Source organism: Dermacentor albipictus, chromosome 7, assembly GCF_038994185.2.
Source record: "Dermacentor albipictus isolate Rhodes 1998 colony chromosome 7, USDA_Dalb.pri_finalv2, whole genome shotgun sequence".
In the NCBI taxonomy this organism is placed as follows: domain Eukaryota; kingdom Metazoa; phylum Arthropoda; class Arachnida; order Ixodida; family Ixodidae; genus Dermacentor; species Dermacentor albipictus.
In genome coordinates, this window is record NC_091827.1 from 73,380,910 (window position 1) to 73,408,730 (window position 27,821).

The window sequence follows — 27,821 nt, forward strand, 5'->3', positions numbered from 1 at the left end:
AGTGTAATGTTAATTGTCCCAGAAAAGAGGCTTTCACGTGGTAAATTTGTAATAAAAGGTCCAATAACGTGGCGCTGGTAGCTGAAATGCGAGTTGGTTCCAGTACCACATTTGACAACAAATACGAATTAAGAAGTATGGAAAATTCCGCTTGTTTTGATGTATTAGAAAGCATGTCAATGTTTAGATCCCCACCTAGAACTAAATTGTACTGATGTATATTACCATAAGAGAATATCGCGTCTAGGTGCTGAAAAAAAACATCTAAATTGCCGTCGGGTGGACGGTACACCACAGCGAAAAGAAACTTTCCGCATTTCAAACATACTACCTCAATATCCGACGTACATGAAGACAGGTCATCAAGCAGTTCATAATTTATGCCTTGTTTAATAAACATACATACGCCTCCACCTCTTCTGAGCAATCTGTTCAGGAAAACTCCGTTATAACCTTCTAGATGCACGTCATCATTTGCCGAAAACCACGTTTCTGTCAACATAATTACAGAAAAAGAAAAACCGAAATCATTAAGAAACATACAGAATTCATCCTGTTTGCCACGCGCTGACTGCATATTAAGATGAATAAAAGTTAGTGGTGAGTCACATTTCTCGACCTTTTCATACCTTAACACTGACGGACTAATGCTACAAGTGCTCATTTTAGTTTCTGAGAGGTCAACAGGAAATCGCGCATTGTAAAATTTGACACAATAAATTTAGTCGCATGGGCATATATCCCGTGTTCTTTTTTTTTACTCTACTGTACTTATCGTAGCAGAATTACCGACTGTCTATGGTAAATACCCCAATTGTTCAAGCTAGTCCTCGCGCACTTTCACTGCCTCTGAGTAGCCATGGTAGACTTCCCAGGCCTAGCATTTCTCGTATGCTATATCCTATTTCATCACTTAAACAATGTGTTCCTTGTCGGCGAAGGGTGTACCTAAAAAAATGCATTTGCGTTTCGCATGATAACAGTAAGTAATCCACTGAATCCGCTACGTTAGGGCTTTTTTCTACAATGCTACGAATCAGCTAAAAATATTTAGGATAAATAATAGAGAGAAAGAGCAAGTCTAGGCTAGAAACAACTTTCGCAACTTCAGGCGGAAACATGCGTTTGCATATACATTCTTAGCGGGACGGGGAATCCGAACTGATAATATTAACATCATTGTTTTTTATCATTAAAGTTCTCTGTGACCGTATAAGATAAGACGCATTTCTTTTGTTGTTTATTACGTTTTGATCAGCATTTCTCTAACATAAATTGAGATCGCTAAGTCAAGCTTTTCGACTATTTTCCCTTATAAACAACGCATAGTAGCTGGACAGAAGCTTGGTTCCTATATCAAAGTTGCGAACTGCGCCTCTTTTGCCTGACTCATTGGGCGCCTTGCCTCAAAGCGCACTGGCAGGTCCTAATATAGGAATGAACAATGGCGAGAATCGGACGCACCGGTAATTCTGCGCTTAATAACGTCGGTCACGCAGCCAAGATGGAGTTCTGCCTTCTGCTGCTCGTATGTGCATTGTTCACACGCTACTATAAGCACACTAGCGTTTCCACTGGACTCCTGCGGGCATTCATTATTTTGAAATAAATGTGCAGTGACTATCAAGATAAGCTTATATGATTTGTGCACACTCATAATTCATTTTCTCGATGAATATTTTCTTGAGCATGAACTACGCCGCCGGTTTCCCGTCGGGCAATATCCTGAATCATCATGGTGCGTCCCCGGCAACACCTTTTGCACTGCACATTATAATGACAACGTTGTAAGGCGCTTAAACACTGACAGGACGCTGTTCCTTCCGCCCAGCACGAGTTGTTTTGAGGGCTATGGCACGCTGACATGGTGGAGCTGCGTATATCTACCGTCACACGAGTCAAAGTTCGACGCTTAACGAGACACTAGATGAAGACGTTCACTTAGAGGAATAGTTTATCTGACTACCACTCTATCATCGCTCCTTACATGCTAATAAGCAACTTTGGTGTGTTGAAGATTGCCACCGAAAGTCACGCTGCAACTCTCCGATTTGAATCCATCACGTGGCCCCAGAGGGCCTGACGCCATATCTCACGCCACATTGTGCTTTGCCGCTACTTCTGAGCGAGCCACGGCTCTCTCAACTCGCATTGGCGGTGTTCCTCGAAGCGCACATGCCGGCTCACGCTAGACAAACGTTTCACACCTGTTTACAGCCTACTTCCTCTCACTCTGCGCGCATTGCGCGATCTGCCACCTTGCCGGTAGCGCCATCCGCCGACGATGCCGACGTTACATCACATAGGTACCGTAGGCCATAACAGGTGGCATCACAGCAATCGCGTTTTTCGCGTAACTTTTTAGCTTACAAAAACTCTGTTTTCGTTGCAAATAAATTTACTGTTGCACAAGCCTGCTCTTTGAAATCAACTCGACGTGACACTTCGTTTTGTGTCTCTTGAATCTTCATAACGCTATTAACGATGCGTCCTTCGGGGGAAACTGCAACATTTCGTAAGTGCGATAGAAATATCTGCTTCAGGAGTCCTAAAGAACGGTGTGGTAGCAAGATTGTCCTGCGGCAAGCTATTCGACTACTGTGTAGCTTATTGGGGGAAATGGGCATTTGGGTACGGCTGCCAATTTATTTACCCTACAACCTCTCGTTATAACGCATGAAACTGAGCCTTGGTTTTGTTACATCCTCGCTTTTATTGAGAACTGATGTTTCATGAAAGGTCACTGTGGTTATTAAAGGCTAGTGTGGCTATGTGAGAGGAGCTCTACTGCAAACATCACAATAAACTTACTTCCCCAACTCGAACTGAACCAATCTTTTTGAATTTGTCTGCTCGGCTGTACTGAATGATGTATCTAAAAAAAACCTTGCATAGTCATACAACTTTTTTCGCGCCCCAGTGGATATCAAGCCATGTTTAGTTGAAACTCCTTACTTTTATTTTTTTCCGGATTCAGGCCGTATGAATGAAAATGAAGCGTAAAAGTGACATTTTTGCTTTCTAAGGTTAGTCAGTTTTATACTTTACTCAGTGCTATTCTTTGTTGTCCCTATGGAGGACCAAAATCAAGATAGCTTGATAACGTTTGCAGCACGAAACCTGCGCCAACATGGATAAGAAATTGTAGCATGGCTTACACCTGTGCTAATCGACGAAGGAATTAACCATTTTGGACGAACGGGAACGGACAATATTGGTGCTCTGGGCAGACTTACAAATATGGGAAAAATGGAAGGGAAGTTACTGACCTGATTGTCGCATTCATGACTATGTTGGCTGCACTGGTAGCTGGCACGTTGACAGTTACGAGAAAAAGCTAAATTTAGTGGTAGGAATGTAGAGCTGATTGCCTAAGCTGGAGCTTGCGTTGCCTTGCTGCTATTCTCTGCCGAAATGGAAGGTTAAAAATACGAGTAAAGTGATGACGAGAAGGATATGCATGTATAAAATACCACCACATGGCCGCATCTCTAAACCGTTTGTCTAATGCATTACGCTAGCTCTGCCCTTATAATCCCGATCCTACTGTTTGAATCAGGTCAGTCAGCCAAAAGTTTCTGAACAACCGTCTGCTCTTCTCGCGCGTAAGAAAGACAAGCGCAAGCCCTGTGCGCAAGTTTTCCGAGTGATTAGCAAACACATTTTTGATATTAGAATAGCAGTGGTAACCAGTAATCGAGTTGGTGCAATCCATTGTGGTGGAATGTAGTGAGGCAGGCTACGCGGAGGCAGATCTTCGGCTTCACCGATAACATTCACGTCCCATGGTTCGGCAGTGCTTGCCTTTGTTAGGCGACCCGGCGGCCAGCCACTTAACGCATGCTAATCTCCCAAGTGAACACGCAAGTTTTATAATGCTGATTTGACACAAAAGCAATAAATACAGCGTGAAATCTAACTTACAGCATTCAGTACAAGCTGCAGTCCGGAAACAATGGGCGGAATGTTGTTCGTGTTGAGTCGATGGTGTCAATGCGCGATGCGTGAGCGAAAAATATGGTGGCACTTCCATCCTGTGCAAATGATTGGTGACGTTATTGCGATGAGCAACCTATCTTACGACGTGTGTGATCTGTGACGATATGCTTTATGTGGTGTGGCCAATGATACGAAGAGTGGCCGATATGCATTGAACGAACTATTTGTGAAAGATGTTTATCGAAGAATGGAGAATAGCCAATGACGCATACCCAGTAACCAGTAACGGAATCAATGAGGTTCAATGAAGACCCGCACATACTAAGCAAGCGGAGATGTCTTGAAACACGTTCACTGACGAGTAGCACACACGTACAGTGATACATGCCCAACGATCCCCGGTGATATAACTGCTGTTCATTGCAGAATTATTGAATGAATAAAACTTTATTTGAAACGGCTCCTCGTCCGTGTCGTCCGCCAATCCGGTGCCGTGCGATTATGTTGTATACCACCCGCAGCGGGGGGTACGGTGGCGCCATGGACATGCCTTATTCGGTGCACAAGGAGCGACCAAACGCGGCTCGGTGGGGTTCAGGTGGAGTGCTCCAGCTCTCCCAACAGAAATGAATTGATGGGCTCAGCGAAGAGCTGAAGAGATAGTAAGGCGAGGACTGTGCACGAGGCCAGGGCCAGCAGTTGTGGCGAACGTCGCCATAGCTGCCGCAAATCGGGGATGCCACGTGGCCGCGGCGTTGTTCAATTATATATTGCATCGCGTCATTCGCCAGTGTTAGAGTTTGAGTCTGACGCATTAAGGAGGCATCATGGTGGGTCAAGGAGGGATAGGGGGCCGGAAGGGTGCATGCAGATGAGCGCAATTCGCAGAGTCTAGCGCGGCTGTGCTTGCGGTGTTCAGCGTGGTGCATTCTGGCGAAATAGGTGTCGCGCCATGGAATAGGAGCGCTCGCTATTTTAGGCTCGGGAGCGAGAAAGTGAGCACGCTCACTTCCCTGTATCCCATGATGGCCCGGCACCCACTCCAAGAGGACGTGAAGTGAGGGATCATGTTGCATGTGTAGCGCGAGGGATGCCCTAACAGGGAAGTAGGTTGTTTGTGAAAGAACGAAGGGCTACCAGGCTGTCTGAGCGAATGGTAATGGTTTGTGTGGAGCTAGAGCGGATAGTAGTGTGGAACTTGCGCTCGGTCAAATGCGGAGTTAACAAAGTCGGTGCGACGGTTGGTTTGAAAATTGCGTTCCGGAGCTCAGCAACACCACAATGTACTCATTAAGCCCGGAACTAGATAGTGGCCCAAGTTGCAATGGCAGAGTTTGGACACGGTCAGACAGACATAGGCAGATGGCTGACGGGCTGAAGAAATGGTAAAATAAACACACAAAAAATGGCAGCTGGACACCTCTCCCAAAATTGATGAAGGTAATCTGTTAGCTTCTAATCAATATAGCCACGCAACGCATTGCACCATCGAAACAAGGTATGTGTGAGGCTTGCATTGCAGCAATATTCCTTTCACGCTTGCCTGTGTCATTTTTTTTGCGTTATGGATCCCAGCCTGTATGTATGCCACCAACACGCCCAAACTTCTTCCATGCTTAAGCACACTCGATGCCAGGTAGCGCCGCCGCCACGAAGCTTGGGCGTGCGATTCAAATTGCATGGCACACAAATGCGCGCAAACACTGAGAAACGCCTCGTGCGGCACCCATGCGCCTCTGTCCCGCTGTTTTTCTGGGCACACTGCGCCATCTAGAGTCACTACCGAGAAGTCCACGCTTGGGCTCCGCAACGAGAAGCATGGCACACCCATGCTTGCGAACACTAAGAATTGTTTTCACGGTTGCCGGACACTCAGTGACACATAATAACTAGCCCAAGTCACTGAAACGTTAATTTAAAAGTGCCACATATTCAAGGCATTTGTGGCGCAGCCTGCTAAAGCACTGGGTTGTTATCACCGAGGAACAATTGTGAAATGACTTTGATTCCACCTAGCATCAGGTAAATTTAGAGCTATTTCCGTCATTGCAGAGCGGAACATTCCCAGCGGCACTTACCAAGTTGCCCATATTCATGTCGAGGTAGTCATTGAAGTATTCTTTCCTTTATTTTACCATTTCTTCAGCACTTCACGCATCTGCTGGCATTTACCGAAATGCCGCAGTTGAGGTGTGATGAAGACAAGCACGTAGCGATTGGTACATACCCAACGCTCCAAATAAGTCAAATGGATACGTTATGCGAACTTACCCACTATGATTTGTATATTCAAATGTGTGCCCAAAATAAATAATTAGAAGGGTATTTACTACAACTACGTTATTAGTAAATTAGTCAATTTCATTTCTCGGTGAAGTAATGGTCACCTCGTTGAGTAATTTGGATCATGCGTCAAAAATATGGTATACGTCACGCGCAATTTCTAAACATTTGATGCAGGTGAAAGCACACCCATATATACTAAGTAACCCAATTGAAACCGACGGTTTCTTTCGCGACCTGTTCTCCAGCACAGCAACCCAATGAGCTACCACACCCTCTGCCTTGCCCAACGACGCCGATGGCAAATAAATTTCAAGCTGCTATTATTATTATTATTATTATTATTATTATTATTATTATTATTATTATTATTATTCGACCAAGGAGTACTAGCAACAAAAGTAGGCGCGGAAATAGATACAGACATAGGTACATAGATGGCGAGCCCCCGTAAAGTCTTCAAATTACCTAAAAATATGAACGCATTCAAAGCGATAACCGATGGTCATTAAGGGTTAAGGACTAGATTCCAAGGAAAGGGAAGCGTAGCAAGGGCCGCGGCAGAAAGTCAGGTGGGCGGATGAGATTAAGAAGTTTGCAGGGACAACGTGGCCACGACTAGTACATGACCAGGGTAGCTGAAGAAGTATGGGAGAGGCCTTTGTCTGCAGTGGGCGTAACCAGGATGATTATGATGATGATGATGATGATGATGATGATGAAAAGTGAGGACGGTTTTGTATCTTTCAGTAACGCACATAGCCTCTAGTTCTTTGGGTAGTGTGTAAGTTTATCGCGATTAGCATTTTCAGCTTACTTCAAGCACTTTCTGATGTTTATATATATTTCTGCCTCTGTCTGGGAGGGTCTCTTAGCGACTGGCCGCGAACTCGCGTCACTTGGTAGTCCATCATCTATTCAAGGGAGCATCGGGGGCTGCTGAGCGGAGGCAATGCTGTTCAAAAGAGAGAGGGACACAAACATTTATTTACATAAAATAGTAAATGTCGGCCTGATCTATAGCTTGTTCTGCTCTGCTATTGTACACCATGGAAAAGGAATGGGGAGGAAAAGTCCGATGAATAATGGTGATTATATGGAAAGGAGGTACACGTATACAGGTCCTCAACTTTGCGGCATCTCTAGAGTCGTACATCTGGCCTAGTGGCTTGTATAAATGTTATAGCGGCACTTACAATCACGCTTACGCTTTTTGTAATAAATCAAGGACCCAAAAGAAACTCCTGTGATAACGGCCACTTATCGGCCCTATACGAACCGTCAGACTTACTTGAGTTAATGGGTATGTCCCACTGGATACGTACCACCCTTCACTGAAGCTCTCCTGGGCCAAACTTGGGTCACTGGGTATGGGCCGCCTCTCGATGACCTATCTTGGTACCCTTCTCAAGATGACCGTCAATGGTAATGCACATCGCATTGAAGCAATATTTGACAGCACGTATTGCTAACTTCGAAATGACTTATTGGTAGGGCCAACGCTCCAGTGGGTTTCCTCTCTCGGACATCCCTGCGAACACTCTGGACCATCTAGCTGCGCCTCCACGAGGCCTGCGCAAGGTCTGCTAATTGCACTGCGCACGGAGAATGCGCTCATACGCATTATTCGACAGCTGCAGTCGTCTCTCACATATTTTTTCCTGTGTACACGCTGCGCCATATAATGGCGGTTAGTAAAAGTTCGCGAGTGACTGCTGATATACATTCTCGGTGCGCTGATGCGTGCGAAGCCTAATTGTTCGCTCTCATGCCCATAAACAGAGACACATACTCAGTGAACATTGAATGAACACAGTGAACCACATGAAGGAGAGGTTCATCGAAAAGCGGCGCAAACCAAGGGCATTGATGGCGCAGCTCGCTAAAGCCTTTGCGTGAAAGGCGTCCACTGGAAACAGGCACTTACCCAGTGCATGTGTGGCGTAGTCTACTCATTTGTAAGGTTGCCACCTTTGAGAAACCTTTGTGACGTGTCTTCGATACCGCCCACTATCGTACAAGTTCTAAATTTATTCTAATGGTATATTTGGCGTCTCCAAATTTCCAATCGCGAAATCGCCCGGTAAAGATGAAGCCGGGCTGTTCTAGCATTGCGTTGCTCCTAAGCCACGCGTCTTCGCACTTATTCCCACTCCACACGCGGCGCCGCCTACCGGAGCCATGCACAGCGCAGGTTTGATTGCCCCAATCATGGGAGAAAAAAACGGATTTTTACGTCGTTATAGAGCGAATAATTGGCAGTGGCAATTACCTATTCATCAAAGATGTCGTCAAAGCCGTTTGTTGAGGAGCGGGAAACACCTATACGGGTACAAACCTAGTGGTCCGACTTGCTATAAATATGTTTCAGAAGTGCGCAGGCCAAATAGCAGATACCTTTACTCGGTTCAACACATAGCAGTCAACACTGTGGAAGCTGCGCAAGAAGTTAAGCCAGGAAAAAAATATCACTCCGCGCGCTCCATTCATGTTTCCCTGCTTGCCAGCAGCATTCGCTCGCATGGTAAAGTAAGCAAGTCTTCTCGCTTCGGGTCGCAAGTAAAAACAAAACCGGAAAGAACAATACAAATCAAAATAATCCCAAATAACGCATTGACACCCGTATACCCCGGAGTGTTTGTTTCTAAGGATTAAAGCAAGTCTCGTTCGATACTGAGCCTATATAAAAACGGATAAAAACAGTTGCGCCCAATTGTGGTGAAACGGCATCGAATTAAATGCAAGTGCGAACAAAGCCGCTGCCAGAAATCTCTCCAGCTTCCAGAACTTCGACTGTTATGCATCGAACGGTGTATAGTGCTCAAAGTCGACGTGAAAGAGAGAGAGCGAACGCTCTTCATTGAAAATGCAGAGTGTTTAGCCAGCGTATTTGCAGCTACTTGGTGCACTGCAGCGAGTGGGACTAAGGAGAAGAAAGGCTCTAGAAGAAGGCGGGCACATGAAAAAGGGGAAAAATGCAGGTCGTTTCATGTTATCAGCAGTAGTGTAAGTGCAGACAGATTCGTAGAGAAGCGGTAGAAAATCGTGCCAAACATCCAGTCCCACATCTTAATTCAGCAATGTCGGCGTCAAAGTGGTCCCCTGAAGAGTGGTACAGAGGTAGACAGTGCCACACACCCAGCGACGCATGTTTGTCCGAGGGCTTGTTTCGAACCTTGTACAAAACCCGATGTGCTACTGAAGTAAATCATGGACTACCCAGAACCTTATGTTAGGACTACAGACAGACAGACGGATGGAAGGACGGACGGACAGACGGACGGACGGACGGACGGACGGACGGATGGACGGACCATTATTGGTCGTCATTTTGAATTGGCCGGTGTCTTTGCATGTTTTCGCAGCTATTCCAGGGTCGCGTAGAGAGAAAGCGTAAGCCTCTGGAAGTTCAAGGGTATGGATCCGCCCTTTCCTCCTGCTAGCCATAAGCGGCGGAAGTGGAGTTGGTGCGTTGGCTACGTTGGCCAGTGCATTTTATCTTTGAAATTCGAGCAATGTGGTTACTGAGCATACGCAGACAAAAGGCAATGCAAAGCAGTGTGGTGGGTGAACATTGCTAAAAGAGTATAGCCCTATCTACCTTGATTTAGCTGCCTGCTGCAAACTCACAACAATCCGGCCACCCCGATCAGGTCCAACCGAACGCCTAGGCAGATTCGGCGCGTTGCCGAACTACACCTGCTTTTCCTGTACATTGCCCCAATTGTTGCTGGTAGCACCGTCAGCAAATGTGTGCGCAAATGGAATAGTGCATAATGCTTGGACAAGGGTCGGCAATTTTTCAAATGAGACATTGTATAGAAAGAGAGGCTTACGATCAAAGTAAGAGCGTTATAGATTGCAGTTGGTAGGATGAGTCAGTCATTTGATTCTTTACAAACGTACGTCACGGTAAAATGTGGCTGTAGCCCGCTCATTTGCATTTGCGCCTTGGTTCCAGTTTTTACGTATTTCCGCAATTAACGTGCCTGCTCCGTGATGTATCTTCTTCGTGCAGACCTAGCATCAAGGTTCCAGTGCTAAAGGCCCCCACGATGACGTACGATCCACATAAGGCTATGCCGACCGACTTCTTCCACGACTTCCTTCGCATCACTCGCAAAAACGGATATCATTGCGTTTTTCCCGTAAGAATTTTTCTTTCTATATTCTAAAGTTCACTTCGCTATGTATCGACACTGTGATGGCGAGCTTTAGCGGCCGACCTAATACCGACTGGCTTTGCCTGTCTTTATGTTATTCGTTGTTTCCGATGCTTGCAACTTCGGACATCCCGATCGGATCACTTCATGAAGCATACGCAATAGATGTGAAAGATGAAAAACATGTTTTTGACCAGCAGACTGTGTGATTTGTTAAGCCCCTCTCTCAGTCCCAATTTGTCATTCTTTCTGTCGTGGTTGAACAAACAAAAGTTGTAAGAAGAAATGTACCGGCTCCTGAGGAGCTTCGCGTTACGCAGTAATGCTCACTTCCTCAAATCAGTAAACACTATTTCCTTTTCAATGTGAAAAAGGAGACACAGCTAAGGGCTCTAAGAGCATGAGGAACTCCATGCCCTCTTTTACAACAAAATCTGTATGGAAGACTATGTTTCCAAACAGACATTCCCCTCATTCTGACTGCTATAACACTATGACTGCCACAAAAAATTGTAGTGATATATTTGGCCTAGCGTAAACCAAAATGTTTGCAAAACGGACATGAACACGAAACACATGCTGTACTTACAGCAAAGAGAAAGAGTGACATAGTATAAATGCTAACAAGAGTGCACAATAGGAGGCATATGCTTCGTGTTGGCATATTAGGCACGCATTTACACAAGAACATCCCATGCAGCTTTACTCAGGTGCATTGAGGTTCTGGCAGACCATTTTAACGGCGGTGCTTATGCTACATAAAGTGCTAAAGTCATCTTTGACAAAGACAATAGGAGACGGTGTTGTGGAGTTCAGCAATTACGCTGTATTTCCAAGTTGTAGTATAGACTTGACAAGGCGGCCGGAAAGCGGAGCCCATGAAGTAAGGCTAACGGCTGGGGGTGCCCAGCCCCCCCCCCCCCCAAAAGAAAAAGAAATATTACTTCCGTGATCGGGGACGAATCTTCGATGGACGTCTATTTCTCAGAATGCGAAGGCGAACAGAGCGCAGTACCCTTACAAGGTTGGGCGCGGCATGGCGCTAACAGTCAGCAAAAAACCGAAACTAATGTTGTAACATCACCTCTCCCGTAATAATTAATGTCACCTCTCCCTGAAATAAACTAGTGGCCTTTGTTGGCTCGTTTATGAAACTGGAGTACTTAGAGACTCACAATGTCTCATAGGTGAAAAACAGAACCTGTATATGCTATACAATGAGTGCCGTTTGTTAGAAGAGATTAACCATTGCAGAACAAAGTAGATGCAACTTTTAAACATTGGCTATAAGACACGTACCATCACAAAACAATGTAAGTGCATACTTTTAACGCAAATACAATAGAAATGAAGCCCTCTACAACCAGCACCTTGTTAACCTCGAAAGAAAATATGACTATACGACACATTAACCACCTTAACCCTCAATGCGTTTCGTGTACTCGAAACATCCTTATACATTAAAAAAAAATCAAAATTGGCATTATCGCTCTCATCTCCCTGACGAAGTTGTATACTATGGGCAACATTATAACAGCATCTTCTTTTCTTTTTACACACGTACAATGCCCAACGATTGAAAGGCCATACTCGGACAGAATGGCGACCGGCGCTTTTTTGTGCCACCGCTGATCACCGAGTTACTGCTGTGGAGGCCGAATACACTTACAATGAATCCAAAAGGTTCTCACTTTCATTTCAGAAAAATGCATCATCTCAGTGTCACAAGCACTCCCCGGTGCCGCAAGAAAGTACAGGCCGCCATCTTGTCGGAGCATCGCGTTTCAATCACTGAGCACCGTAGATTTACGTTATCTCAGACAGGTGCATCTTTGGTTCGCCATTTTTTGAAGAGAACGCATGAAAGAAACTGCGTAAAACGAATAGACTACTATTATTTTACCCATTGGAATATTTACATATAGCAAAGGTATGTGCTTGGACACAAGTTCACATGTTGGGCTGCCAACTTAAAAAAGACATGTGTCTACCCAACTTGGCGAAACGAAGAGGCAAGACTCACTTTCTTGGTGGACAGAACAATAAAAAAATCGACACAAATTGACACAATGTATAATCACGGAACTTTAAGACAAAGGCGAAGATCCCTGTATTCGCTTTGGATAACAAAAGAGAGTGGCTCATTCGCTCTCAGCACGGCCCGAAATGACGGTCCTGGACCGTAGTTGACATGGAAGTGTGCGTATTACCCGTTTGCGCTGCTGGAATGTTCAATAAGATCCCCCCTTTAGAACATAACGTTTCACCTAAGTGTAATGAAACAGGCACTTTGGGATTAAAGTGCCGCATTCCTATGGCGGTAATTTACATTAGCTGACTTAGAGGTTTGCGTACTGCACGTTTACGCTGCAAGACTGATGCGTGAAATTTCATCTCGCCAAAGTATTTGTTGGGCTGTTTTTTTGCAAAACTGTATAGGATGTTGTTGATTGAAACACGCTTATTATAGCAGGGTGTGAAACGAACATTTGCAAGCAAACCAAGACAGTACAGGCAAAATGATACGTTATGCTTAAACCATACTGGGGCTTGCCTACTTAGTGTAGGCCCAGAAGTAGTTCTGGTTGTGGAGCATGATTAGACGAATCATTAGTTTTAGATGTGAGCTAGAATTCTGTGTATTGCTTTTCTAATTTCTTTCACAAACCCTGTTTTGTGACTGTATGATAGACGGAAGCCCAGCCGATTCTTCAGCAGAGTGCAAACCTGGTCACGAGAATGAAGGAGGAGGTTGAAATGGGGTGTGTTTAGCAGAGCCTGTACCGATAGAAACTGCAGAAAATGTTTCGGAACTATCATGAAGGGATGGGTAGTCACTGCAATGACTCACGCTGTCAAAGTGTTGATAATGATACTGTCGCGCCGCATATTTCACCGGTTCGGCAGTACTTCAAGGCTTGCCATTTTTCAGCTGGGAAGTACGGTATCCTATCCTGCGAATAATCAACGGACCTTAGTATTTTGGACCACACTTTAGACAGTGACATCATCGGACGAAACTGCGTGATGAAATTGAGGCTATTTTGTTGCCCGACGAGGATATACGTATGATTTGATATTTTTCTCTTTTCGTAGCACATGCCTATGCACTTCTTAGCACAAATAACGAAAAGCAAATTCCGGACTAATTGGAGTGATGTTTGCCACATTGAGACGAGTTCTGAGTTGGAGACTATGGAGCAGCAAAGCCGGAGGAAGATATGTAGTCATATGTGGCAAAAACTTGTAGATTAACAGGTATGGTAACACTACATAGTTAAAGTCTCTTTATTCCAACGGAGAAATCTGTATGAATTCTTCGATAACATCGTATACCTGTCCGTTTGCCTGCGGGTAGTAAAGTGAAGACAGGAAATGCTCGATCCTTCTTTCTTTTAGGAAATTTTCAAACTCAGCAGGAACAAATTGTGATCCTTTGTCGGATATGATGGCATCACGAGTCCCTTCTCTACTGAATGCAGAAAGGAGACAACTCATGATAGCTTCAAATGTGACTGAAGCCATGAAGTAAACTTCAGGCTACATGAATGGATAGTCAGTTATGAATGAGGCAAAACGGGCAAACTGTTCAGCAGGACCTAAAGGGCCTACTATGTTTATGGTTATTTTTCCCCTGGTGGAAGAGGGCTTTCCACATGCTCATGTGTAGGAAAAGGATATTTAGCAGATTTATCTGGTTGTTCACAAGCAAAGCGCTTTCTCATAGGTTCGTCATCCTGTGTATCTTTGTGAGGCTGCAAGCAGATGCCTCTAAGTGTGAGTTTTGTTTTGCTGATGCTCAAATTATCTTTATGAGCAAAGAACACAAGTTTCTGACGCAAGAAAGCTGGACGGAATGATACATTGTCTGATTTGTGTTTTGCTGATGCCCAAATTATCTTCATGACCAATGGTCCCGATTTTCTGACGCGAGAATTCCCGGAAGAACGATAGATTGTCTTCTGAGAAAAAGAATATCCATGTAGAAAAATTTGGACTATGAAGATGACGTGGCAAGTAATTCAGGCGGCACACCGGCAGCTTTTCTCCATTGATCGCTATTGTATTGCATAAAGCCTGAAAAGCTGGATTAACCACGGTAGCTTTCTGGAACTTTTCTGCGGTAATGCATACTGAAAGCAAAGAGACTACCTCCTCATCTACAACTGCTTCAGATTCAGGAAGAACAGGAAGGCTCAACAGTGTATTAGCTGTGATACCTTGATCCCGCTCAATGTCAAAATTATAGTAAATTAGTCGAGCATTACATTGAATAATTCTTAAAGAGCGCTTTCAACGAACCTTTTGAAGACAGTGATGCAACAAGAGCTTGGTCGTCTCTGCGAAGCCACAACCGACGACCATATGAGTGAACAGACCGATTGTCACAAGCAAAAAAGCAGATTCTTGATTTACGTTGGTGATGTGGAACCGTCACTCTGCGGGGGTCAGATTACGAGATGCAGACGCCAATGTAAAACGCGTATTTGCGCATTTTTGCTTGAGTACGACTCTCAAGTCAACGTACGAAACATCAACTGTCACAGCAAGGGGTTGGTCCAGTTGAAACATGCGCAACAGAAGACGTGAAGCAAAGACTTTCCTAACAGACTGGAAGCTGTATGCAGTATCTCGATCCCAGAAGAAAGCTTGACCGTGCCTTGCGAAATTTTCTTGTTTGTTGTAGCACGTCGGCATATTGCGGGATACGTTTTGCCTAATGCCTCGTGAGGCTGAGAAATGAATGTAGCGCATTCTGGTCATTTGGCTGCATAGCCTCAACAATCGCCTTGATTGTGTTGTCCATCGGCGAAATGCCCCAGCAGCAGCAGCAGCAAACGACTTTATTGGGGTCCTGAGGAGCTAAGCGGGGGCCTGCAGGTCCCTACCCAGCCGCTGGCTAGTCCCATGTCGGAACAGAGGGGCCATGCCTCTCCGCTCGTTCACGGGCCCTCTGGACAGCCAGGAGCTGGACTTCCTGTCTCGGGTCTGTGATGGCCTTCGTCCAGTCTTCTTCTGTATTAAAATCCTGTAACACAGGGCACTGCCAGAGCATGTGATTTAATGTGCTAAATTCAGTGCCGCAATCTGGGCAGAGTGGATCGATGTCCGGGTGGAGCTTGTACAAAAAGCCCCTAGAGGGGTAGGACCCCGTCTGGAGCATGCGAAGCGTGCTAGCTTGTGGCCTGTTAAGCATATGATGGGGGAAAGGAAAACTCTGCCTATTCCCTCTGTAATGAGAGGTGATTTCATGAAAGGTAACCAGTGGATCACTGTGGACGAGCTCTCCCGAACTCACGCGAGACACCATCCCGTCGCGGCATACGAAACCTCGCGCACGGTCGTGGGCTATCTCATTGGGGTTCAGGTGACCCGGTAATACGTCTGGTCCCATGTGAGCTGGGAACCAGACTATGTGGTGAACGATGTCAGAGGGGTGTTTGCCGTTTAGAATCCTGGCTGCTTCTTTGGCTATCAATCCCGATGCGAACGCTCTAACGGCTGCTCGGGAGTCCGTGTACACCGTAGTGCGTTTTGAGTCCAGTAATCCGAGAGCTATAGCAGCCTGTTCCGCCACATCGACCGAGGAGGTTTTCAGCGAGGCTGCCGAGAGGAGTATATAAAAATTTTCTCTTTTAGGAAAGCTTGTTATGGTTCACTTAATACACACTTATGGTTCAACTACATACCTGCGTTGTTTATTCTAGAATGAGCACTTTGTAAGTTTCTACTGTGGCCACGTTGAGTGTGACCCAAAATAAAGACATCATTAAGATAACATAGTGTACCCAGAAAGTCTTACAACACAGATGACATGCTCTGTAGGAAAACGGATGGGGCACATACCAAACAGAAGCGCATGCGCTGAAAGTGGTAGACAATTTCTTGAGTGATAAAAGGTGCAAGCTCTCGGCTTTTTTTCCCAATATCAGGAGGTGCTGATATGAAGAATGTAGGTTCAACTTACTGAATACCGCGGCATCCGCAAGTCGATGCAGCAGTTCATCTCTGGGTAGCAGAATAGCGTTGACCTGAATGGCCTTGTTGAGTATCCGGAGATTGGCGCGAAGTCGTGTTGAATGGTCCGTTTTCCGAACCACGACAAGTGGAGAAATGAACTCATATGTGGAGGCACATTCGATGATGTCAGCTGTTTGCAGTCGACGCAGTTCAGCCGAACCTTACCCGGGAAGTACTAGGGCTAGATGAGGAAGTTTTGCTGCTACGGGCTGCACTGAAGGTCGCTGACGATCGTCATGAATCGAGCCCTTTACAAGTCCAAGTCGTCCTGAGAACCGAAGCGAAAATTCCTTTGGAGCGTTGTGTGGCAGAGAGACCAGGATTAGTCCGAGCCCCTGAAATTTGGGGACAATTGACTGAAGGTGCATTGCACGTCGATTTTCAGAGCCTGAATGGCATCTAGACACTTCAAGTTCACCTGAGACATGGATGGATGGATGGATGGATGGATGGATGAATGGATGAATGGATGGATGGATTGATGGATGGATGGATTGATTGATGGATGGATGGATGGATGGATGGATGGATGGATGGATGGATGGATGGATGGATGGATGGATGCATGAATGGATGGATGGATGGATGGATGGATGATGATGATGATGGACGGACGGACGGATGGATGGATGGAACTTTCTTGTACGTCCGGCAAGGTTTAATGCGACCCGGGCTCAGTTCTCCCAAGGGGGAACGTCAAGGCCCCGCCTCAACGCCGCCTAACGGGCTCACTGGGTCTGAGCTGAGTCTGAGCCCGAGGTCTGAGCTGTGCAGAGCGGTGGGCCACCTCGACGACAGGGTTTCCGGAGTAACTGCCATCCCTCCTAGAACTACATTGCACTCCCACAGCATGTGTTTGAGTGTTGCTGGTCCTTTCTGGCAATCTGAGACATGGACGGTAATCGTTGCAGATGTGTTGCGGTATAAGACCGCCGAAGATAAATACCGTGCTTGTAATACTTTTTACTACGAATTGTTTTTCAGTCCGAGGCTTAGAGTATACAGAAGGAAAGCTTGAAAATGCTGCTTGCAAAAGCCCATTCTACAACCCAACTTATTGGAGTCTTGTCTTGGAAGTACTCTCGTAGTTGCTGCATTTTGTCTCTTAAAATATTTCAGTGGAAGAGGTTGTTGCTGCTGTGTTCGTAGTGCTTATCTTGTCTTCAGATTATATCCTGGAACTGTATAGTGACGGTGTTCGCTTCCGCCGTTAAGTCATAGAACATGCCTTCCCCCTCGAAGGCCATGTTCGACTGCAAAACGCCGTTCTTCCTCCACTCCACTAAAACCTCACCTCCGGCCGCCTATAGAAAAGTATGGAACGACCTAAGATACGCTAGGTGGACCCAAGTCTCCCAAGATACGCCAGGTGGACCCGCAACAAAAATAAATGGCGACGGAGGGGCAGCGAGTGCCAGGCTTGGTGGGGCGAACAAACGAGGAGTAGTAAGCGCAGACAGCGTTGTCTGTATGCGGGGAGAAGACTAGAGCAGAAACAGGAGGAAGGGCCAGTAGTTGCACAAAAGTCTACCTCGTCGCCAGTTGTATTTTCGAGCTGTCGCGCTCCATCGATAGGGCAGCCAGAACGCGGGGCCCAAGAAGTACAGCCAACGGCCGCAGATACGGAGCACCGCAGAAAAAAGAGGACTTCCTTGTACGAGTACCAAACGTACATTCACGTTATTTCAAAAGATTAGAAGTGAACAGGGCGCAGCACCCTCATTATGTTTTGCGCGGTGTAAAGTCAGTGCTCCAACCAATTTGAAAATCAACCTCCCGATTTTACAGATCCCTTACTGCAATACGATCGACATGTGGGAGCTTGCCGTCTCTCTTGTCTCTCGCTTTCCAAATATTGCTGTTTTCCTTGTTTTGCGCAGGTGAGAAATCAACTGATGGGTATACCTCCGACAGGACTCATAGCTCAATCTTGCCGTATATTAACGAAATGCCAACCCAACCTATGAATATCTTAATTTTTTCAAAAGGATATCTTCTTCGCAATAAGAATACACATTTGTTAAAAAGCACATGCAAGCAAGACAAGTTTGTGATACCCTTGGTGCAACAAACAAGGCTACAGTGCTGAAGCTCTGAAAACACCAATGAGCTTTGAAGAATCACTTTTCTTTCACTTGAAAGAAAATATCGCAAACGTAAAATAACACGAACAGAAGATGCATTTACACGCGGATATTGGACATCGGCGTTCGAAGTCAAATTACTCGGAAAATATTACACGCGCAAACTGTTCTGGATCTAAGTATGGCCAAACGTTGTGCCACTTGCTCATATCCATGGCGCGCAGAGTCATTAAGAATGTTACGAAACTTCATTAAACCAGTATAAGGCTTTTGAACCCTTAGCAGTCGTTATCAACCTTACGGGGCCAGAGCGGACTCTTATCAAACCTTATCGGTTTTTATCAGCCTTTACGGACTAGATGCGATCCTTACCAACGCTTATCGCTCCTTATCAACCTTATCGAACATGATCGGATTCTTAACAACCGTTATCTGTACATGCTAACATTATCAGATTCAGACCGATCACTATCAACGCTTGTCGCTCTCTTACCGCTTATCCACCTGCGTCGAACCATTATCAACCATGATGAGACATGTATAGCCTATTATCACTCCTTATCATCCTACAGAAATGGGTCTCTGCTTATCGGTCTGTTTTGCGACGTGATGCGCACGAACGCTCATCGATCGGAGGCATTTCTTTCGGTTAAAGAACGCCCCAACGGAAGGTACATGCCAAGGCCACGTAAGAGCATCGGGAACGTGGCGCTACTGGCATAAAGTTTTCGCGAAATCGTAATTTTTCCGAGGTCTACAATACATAAATTCGGCTCCACTTGTGGTTCTAGAGATGTCTTTTATTCCACCATCAGCAGATGTACAGCAATCCATTCATAGAAAGTGCATTTAGAGCGCAGCTCTTTGGCGCTCGTTCCTGCGTTTCGCGTCTCCATCGAGCCTCGTCGTTGTCCCTCACCGTAACCAACTCCATAGCCAGGGGCCAGCGCGCCGCTCTAGCGGCACGTGCTCCTGGCGCCATTTCTTGCACACGGCGCAAGACTTGCTCTCTTCGCTCCTCCTCCAATGTCACCTCTGTGCGGCGGCAATCAGAGCGCCGGCTCTGTGGAGGCTGACCTCGCTGATGTGCGGCTGCGCAAGCTGACACGCATAGCCGCCGCCGTTCGCCACAGTGTGTAACCCTCCCACCTCCTGCGGGGTGGGTACCTCGCGAGAACGTACGGTGTTTATCCGGTTGTCGAAGCGCTAGCTCAGTATCCAAAGCCGAAACGCTTCTCAAGCGGAAACGCAGAGTCACGTTTTGTTAAATCGCAAGCAGCGTCAGCGGCGTCAGTCGGTTGTTGCCATCTCTACGCCGCAAACGTTGCTATGCGCATAGTCGCTGCCTCCCGCGACTTCCCGATAAGCAGTTCCGCCAAGCTTGGCTCCGTTTGCGGCGGCTGATGGTGCTACGCACGAGACTGATTGTCCGAGGCTCACCAACGGTTTATATTATGATATAATCCGTCTGCCCATATAAATAGTTTGTTCCCAGCCAGTTCTGAGCCATGAGCGAGGCAATCGGTAGAAGTCGTTCGTCTGCTGCTGCTTTTAAATGAGCTGCCGGAGCAGAGGCCCAGTGCCGTCGCCACCAGGATCCATTGGTGCGCTACGCCGAACCAGGCCTGCGTGCAACAAGTAGAGCATATAGCCGTCTAATCCTCCAACCACAGAGGTTCCTTCGTGGCATCCAACAACTGGGAGTGGAGTGTTTCTTAAAGAAGGAATATGTGTTAAGAAAAAAACAATTATCTGGGCAGCTGTGCGTACATGTCTTGTTCGTATTCTTGCCTCAATATATCGATAACCCGGAACAGCTAAAGAGCTGGGCTCAAGTTTCGCGTTAAGAAGTAACGTAATCGTTGGCAATTTTTTTATACAATACCTTTGTAGCAATTCGTCTTACATAGCGTACAGGTTTCCTCGTTGGTTAGCTATAGAGATGCTTGCACATCTAAATTTATTGAAGTGGTAAAACAGAATGCAATACTTTTTTTTAAATTTAGTAAGCGTATATAAGGTGGCGCTTTCAGCGTTTTTACCTTCGGCATGCACAGTACCATCTTTGTCGTCATATACTTTATAGAAATATAATTATGTCTGTTCATTTTTTCAAAATCCAATAACACTATTTCCTCGCTGCACTAATGCGCTTTCTTTAGTTCTCGTGACAAGCACTGCTATCGTCACCATAGCAGAGAAAGGTTGAAAACTTAAAATTTTGGCGATGTATTCAATTTGCAGAATGAAGAATAAGTGGACCAAGGATACTTCTTTGCAACACCAAGACTCTCACTGCCCGTAATGCTGCCCAATGCACGACATTATCATCACACTGCCTTGTTTCGCTCGGCATGAACCGAGAACTAGCGCAGTACATCTGATGACATATACTTCCAACTTGTGAAGCAACATTGTGCGTTTGGAAAAAAGCGATGTATTAATTAACTGAACATTTTAACAATCTAAACATGGCCTGGCGCTGTTTGAACCAATTCAGTAGATTCGCACAATAATCAAGATCACTATCCAATCTCGTCATAACCAATGTCGATTTGATTATCATATAAGCTATCATACCAGGGATAAAGCTTTTAATTCCAGCAGCATATCATGAGGAATTTTAATTAAGAAAGCACCCACGTTCTGAGAGAGCTGTCACCGGCCGTTGACATAATTTTGGGGGTTTATTATCGGGCGTGCATCCATGACTAGCTCACTATACGAAAACGCACTTGGATAGCCAACGTTAACACCAACTCATTTTTTTTTCGTGAATCGATGCAAGAAAGCTATTTGGATAAAAGAACCGGCGCTTGGATGGCAAAAGGGAAGCGCCAAATACAGGTGTTTTAACGCTCTCATCAGTCCCGCCTCTCGACTTTCAAAGTAGGCGCGCATGAAACGGAATAATGGTCGTGGTCAGAAAAATGTGCCCCCATGTATTCCCTGAAAAAGCAGAAACGTCTAAGTACGCTTGCTTTTCCTTGTTTGCAAAGAATAGAACCTGCTTTCCTCGCCAGCAAGGACGACGTCACGAGCACGTGCTGATACAGCTAGCGCTAAATTGAACGAAATGTGAAAATGCGCAAAAGCACCATAATCTTTAATTAGGAAGGAACAGCGCCAACTAAGACGATCACAAGTGGGGAGAACGACACAGGACAAGCGCCATGTCGTTCAAGTGGAACAGTTGGCGCTGTTCCTTCCTAATTCAAGTATGCACCATCTAGCCCAATTGAATGTTGTCCTGAGCACCATAATATGTCAACCATTTAGCGACAGACGGAGACAAAGAAATTCATGAGTTCAGGTTCTAATCGTTACGTTGTCTCTCGTGTCCCCTACATTTACACGATAGGGCAGGAGGAAAGAACTCTATTCAGTCGTGATCTTTAATGACGCGACAGAGTGCAGAAGCTACTGGATGAATGGGTAATCACCAAATGTCACACCCATGGTTAAAGCAGGTGATTGGAGGGGACTGGACCATCATAGGCCGATGTCACTTCTGTCCGCAGGGAAATGCTTGAGTATGTGTTCTCATTTCCTCGATTTGAATTCGGAGGTTTCACGTGCCAGCGCTACAATACAATTATGAGGCACGTCGTAGAACAAAAACGCCGGAATAATTTGCACCAGTTCGCTTTCCTTATTGTGCTCCTATATCTAAGTACACGAGCCTTCTAGCATTTGTTGAAAACGCCATGTCATGTAATCGAATCCCGTAGTAGTATCACATAGTAGCACTTAGTAGCTCTCACAGCAGCACAACGCCATAAGCCGTAGGCCCACTGCGCCGGGTACTCAGTTCTTTTTAGTCATGTTTCGGAAAATCATGTTTTCCGGTCCACGCAACACAGTTTGCGCTAAGGTTTAGCCTCCATGAGACAGTGCATGGAATTTATATCACATAGCATTGGTACTAAGGAACATTGATCTGATAAATACGATTTTTTTTGGCAGCTTTAAAAATGAACGTGATGTACTGCACAATCATGGTTTCTCGTACTCCCATTTGTCGGACTTTCAGACTCACTGTTTGGATGGCTTAAAAATAGTCTCTCAGAAAAGGAACAACGTGTTTCATGAAATGCTGCGCTATTGTCACCTGTGGTTATGTCACCAGCAGCACTCTACCTTTAACATTATCTGACATGCAGCATTAAAAAAATGAAATAATAGAGTTTTACACGCCCAACCCGCTTTCTGATTATGAGGCTTGCCATAGTAGAGGACTCCGGAAACTTAGACCAACTCGGATTCTTTAAGGTGCACATAAATTAAGTACACATGTGTTTTCGCCCTCATCGGAATGCGGCCGCCGTGGCCGGGATTCGATCCCGCGACATCGTGTTCAGCACCTCAACACCATAGCCACTGAGCAACCAGAGCAGGTTGATACGCAGCACAATGTTTCCCATTACACATCGGTACACTGTCAGGATATACACCGGCGACTACGCACTACATTACTCGGTGACATATCTCAGTTATACCTCAACATTTACAGTCTGACTTCAGCACCGTGATTTGTTCCTGCGATAAACAGAAGATGATCATAAACTCACCAAAGTACAATAGCATTCTTTTCAGGATATCCATTTGCAAGGCATATGTTTTTATGCAGCATTCCTACAAGCATACGGACAACAGCTATATCTATGTACGTACAAGCTATATCGCAAAAAAATTCCCAATAGTACAGCACCGTTAGTGCGTACACGTTACGTTGTTGTGGTCAGTACTTGCGATTTTGTGACGTCGCGTGTCAGGCAAGCGAAGTTAGCGCAACCTGATGAACTTTTACACCTAGCGTAGAGTTCATGGCGAAAAAGGCGTAGCATCGGAAGTGATTATTTTTCTTTCGATTGGCCTAATTAAGCGTACCCAGCGTGCTCGCACCTTATCAGATGAGGAGTTGTCCCTGCTTTCAAGGCGTCGCAAGACAGCCAGGCCAGGTGGTAGGTATCAATTGTGGGCGGCTAGTGGCAGAAATAGAATAAACCTCGATTGGAATATCTTTACGCCATAGTGCCTCAGGAAACGCACATAAAACAGGTGCCGTTGTTCACAGGAATAAGTTGAATCATTCTCCCTAACGTTCTGGAGGACCGTAGAGATACTGCTCTGTTGCTTCGGCTAATGAATGATTGCACTGTTTCTATCTAAATCGGAAGTTTACTAGCTTCTCTGTAAGCACTGCTAGGATCAATGTGAAGGCCAATATTCTTGCTCGAAGTGCCTATCAATGATAGAATCTCCCCTTAGGGCCATCCTTATTGGTCGGTGCCATCACGCTCCAGCAAAGAAGCGAAGTAACACTTGAAGAGAAAGATAGAGAGGGAAACAAAGTTATTGTTTAAAAATTTTAGTGTCACTTGTGCCGGAATGTGGCTGCTCAGTCCCGGACCTGGTAGAGGACACTCAATTGAGTTTTCAGGTCAGTATGGGTGAGGGTGGCGGCCCTGTGTTCCATATAGGATTTTTTTAATTTATTGCTATGAATTTGAATTTTCGGGCCGTTAGTTGCACGCGCATGTCACATGGGGCAAACGTAGCCTCCCCCGGAACAAAGACAACTTGTTGGCACATATGGTTGGCCAGATGGTAAGCCATCTCCCAGATGTGACATGTGTTTGTCTAGATATTGCTGTATAACTGAGTCCCCTCCACTCTCCATTACGGATTTTGCGTTGCGAGTTCTTGGTATGCACGACGTTGATGTTCTAAGACCTCGCACACCATATTTCATTGTTGTTTTCGTTCAGGGTGTAGTTCCTTGCTCGGATTGAGCTCTCGCGACCAATATTGTCTGCCCCTATGTTACCGGTGACAGGAGCATGTGCCATGCACCATCCACTGTGATATTCTTGTCTTATTTGATGGCCCCAGAAGAGCATTCCTGCGAATTCTTCCGTAGAGGAAGGGTCCGCAGGTCGCCTGGGAGTCTGTGTCCTTATCGCCACATCTACTGAAGCCAAGCCACCTCCGCTGTGCTGCTGCAGACCAGTAGTTAACCACTACTTTCCAGTAAACAATACTAGCCACTTAACCTGTGCAGTAGACCAGTACTTCCTACTGCAGAAAGAAGTTACGTTTCTTGGGTTTGCAGAAGGCCTCACAGAATCCACAATAACGTGTCTCCTAATAATTTCGTGTGGTGTGTGTGCGTGCATATTGTAGAGGGATTATTACCGAATTGTTTTTCTAATTGTTGGGATCCGGCTCAGTGAACGGGAGCTCGTAACGGCGAAAGGGAGCTCGCAACAGTGAAGGGAAGCTCGTTCTTGGTGCTTTTGTTAGTCGTCTTGTCTACATTTATTCCTGTTATTCAGAGTCGTCCTTTGCGAACCTTCTGAGTATCGGCGCCATTTTGGGCAACCGGGTTTTTGAGTGTCCGTTTGTTGGTGGTGTCGCTTAGTCGTTCATCGCATTATTTGGTCCTGTTAGATGTTATCCAACGCACGATGCGTACTTTCAGGGGCACTCATGCTTGACATTTAGTCCTTGTATCCTGCCTTTGTGAAATACAGGAAGGCTAGGGTTCGGGCAGACATCGGTCCTATGCCCTATTTTAGCTAAACATTATACACGTTCGGATTATATGTTTGTTTAAGAAACATGTGACCTCCATCTCCTCACAATGCCCATCACTGTGAAGGATTTTGTCGTAGAAGGTGCTAGAATATGTCTCGAATCCCCCGAGCATTATTGCGTATCAGATATGTACTGCTTGGTTTCATATTCTTAGGTGGTTTTTTTATTATTCCGCTCAAGGCCATGTATAGCTCATTTGAGTGTCACTCCTCAGGTTGCTACATCAGCGTTTAAATAGTGCACTTTGCCGTTGAGACGGATTGAAGTTACTGACCAATACCACCGTTTCATGTTCTAGTGTCAATAAATGAAGATAATAAGTACTGGTTTTCCGTGTAGCAGAATTTTTTCACCACTGACCTACCCTCCGCTCACATCGGGAACTGTTTCGGCTAATAGGAAGAACGTAAAATGTCGTATGATGACTCTTTGTGCCATCTGAGAGTCATTTTAGAATCCTCTTTAGATAGAGGTGGTGGCTTCTCGTAGATTGATTTCATACAAGGGACTGGATGCAGCTGTCTGATGCTTGCCTCGATGCTCTCCGCTCACGTGGCCAGATTCCTTCCTTTCCTTCCTCTTCTGTTTTTATTGCTTTCCTGTGGCGAAGTGTTAGCAGCCGACGCCTACTAGTTCTATTTGGCTGTGTGCTGTGACGCTCGTTGCAGTCGAACGGCCCGTGGTTGCCAAAATGGCTGATCTGGAATTCCCTTATTTTTGGTAATACACTCAATCATGCTGAGAGTCCGTTTTCGACGAAGGTGCATTCGACCATGTTGCTTCCAAAGTCATCGTAGCTGCACTCGTGCCCCGCATACTCGAAATCAGGCCGCTTCGCACGTGCGCCGCCGGTGGCGGCATTTTCACTGGAACATGCTGCCCGTTGTACTAGAGACAGTTATAATTAAGTTTCGCAGTAAATATTTCATGTACACTCAAAGCGTCTGGTGTACCCTAGCTGGTTCCTCGGAAGTTGGGCAATGAATTTGTTTCCGCTTGTTCCATGTTTGGTCCCACAAAACAGCTTCCTAAAGCGTTTTTGTAAGAGCGCAATAAGGCTCCGTCAGCATTACTGTGAGAAGCATAACATAAAAACCACGAGTTTCCCGCGTGTATTTGCCAAAGACAGAAAAAGAGCACACGAACAGCACTTTGGCAAACATGAGTGAGGGTTAGTACAGCGCTGTAGAAAAAGCTAGTTTTTGTAACACCATTCGCTGGACACTGCTGAAATAACATGGATGGTATGCTCTAATAAATGTGTAAAGCGAGTGAACGTTTCGCCAATGTACATCTGTACATCTAATCTACATCTAAATCTACATCTTCATCTACATCTACATCTACATCTTTGTACATGTAAAGTTGAATTCTGAAATAAAGGAATGGAATGGAATGGAATGGAATGTCTCCGAATGGTCGTCATAATCCTGTCCTTGTTCTTCCATCGTTATTGGGTCATCGTCTTCATCACCATCTTATATTTTGGCATTGTCAGCACGTCGGCATTGTAACTTTCATGCAACTGTCGCCACGCCGTTCTCGTTACCCATGTTCTCAGGCTTTCCCCATTCTAACGAAAGCGGCGTAGTTATACGCGATTTCCAGGAGCCGGCAATAGAATTCCACCTGTTGAACTCATTTGCACGTAAACGACTTAGACCTACTCTGTGTGGTACACGCTCTATCAATTGAACAAGCCTGCAGAAAAGAGATGAAAATAAATAGTAAATGACCCACACATCTGCTCAATCTATATGTGAGCGTACCAGATACATTAGCGCCAATATATGTTGCATCCGTTCCTGTGCACTACTTGCGCCATCAGCAGCCCTTGAAATACCTCGTGATTCTAATTCTGCACAATCTCTGCCTCTTTTTTTTCTGTAGTTTGGCTGGAAGCTCGCAGACAAGAACGCATATATAAACGACACGTTGAGACCACCCTTGTACGATGGCTGGACATTTCGAGTGTTTTTTTACGCTATAGACCCGTGAGTATAATATAAGGCTGCACATACTTCTGTATTGCACATGATAAAAGGCATAACCGAACTGAATAGTAAAAACGCCTCATTAGTATTAGTTTATACTTAGGAAATATGGTCATATTCAGCCCACATAAGCCTTCTCAGGCAACGAATGCAGTTAAGGAGGCAAAATAAACTGTTATTCTTGACATTTCTGGCACGAACATTGTCTGAATGCTGAACAGTCTGGTGTATCACCGAAAGGTCAACAAGGTGCTCGTACTTGCTTGCCGTTGTATTGAATGATCAACCGTGTGTTTAGCAGCTAGAGCGCCACTATTATTACAGCGGTATTATTCGGCCCATAATGACACCACGTATACATTATACAGTTCTCATTTTACAAATATTGGACAATTGTGTTTAGGCCTGCACTTTTGCCTTGCGGAGAGCGCATAAATCGGTCTGTGAAAATGAACATATGCATGTGTACTCCAATGTTACGTCGCTGTGAAGCTACACCAGGACGGTGGCGGCGTCATGTCTTAGACGCAAGGACACCAGTACTGCACATAACACACGAGTATGTTGGTTCACGCCAACAAGCACGCTGGGCAGACGCTCTAAAGTGAGTAAATTCATTGGTTACTTAATTTCGCAATGTCAAAATTTGCCCAACTCAGCTTGCCTTATGCTGGCTCTTCAGCAGACGGAAAAATTGAGCGCATACCAAGGTAACAATAATATTAGCGATGAGATGG

General features: G+C 45.5%; 1 protein-coding gene across 3 annotated transcripts in view; it reads left to right on the plus strand.

Annotated features, from left to right (window-relative positions):
- Positions 1-27,821, plus strand: part of LOC135916087 (uncharacterized) — a 113,924-nt gene that overhangs the window by 5,165 nt on the left and 80,938 nt on the right. For all 3 annotated transcript variants that reach the window (XM_065449316.2, XM_065449317.2, XM_065449318.1), the window contains exons 2-3: positions 10,241-10,370; positions 26,981-27,084. In XM_065449316.2, coding sequence (XP_065305388.1) covers positions 10,241-10,370; positions 26,981-27,084 — 234 coding nt within the window. The remainder of the gene's footprint in view (positions 1-10,240; positions 10,371-26,980; positions 27,085-27,821) is intronic.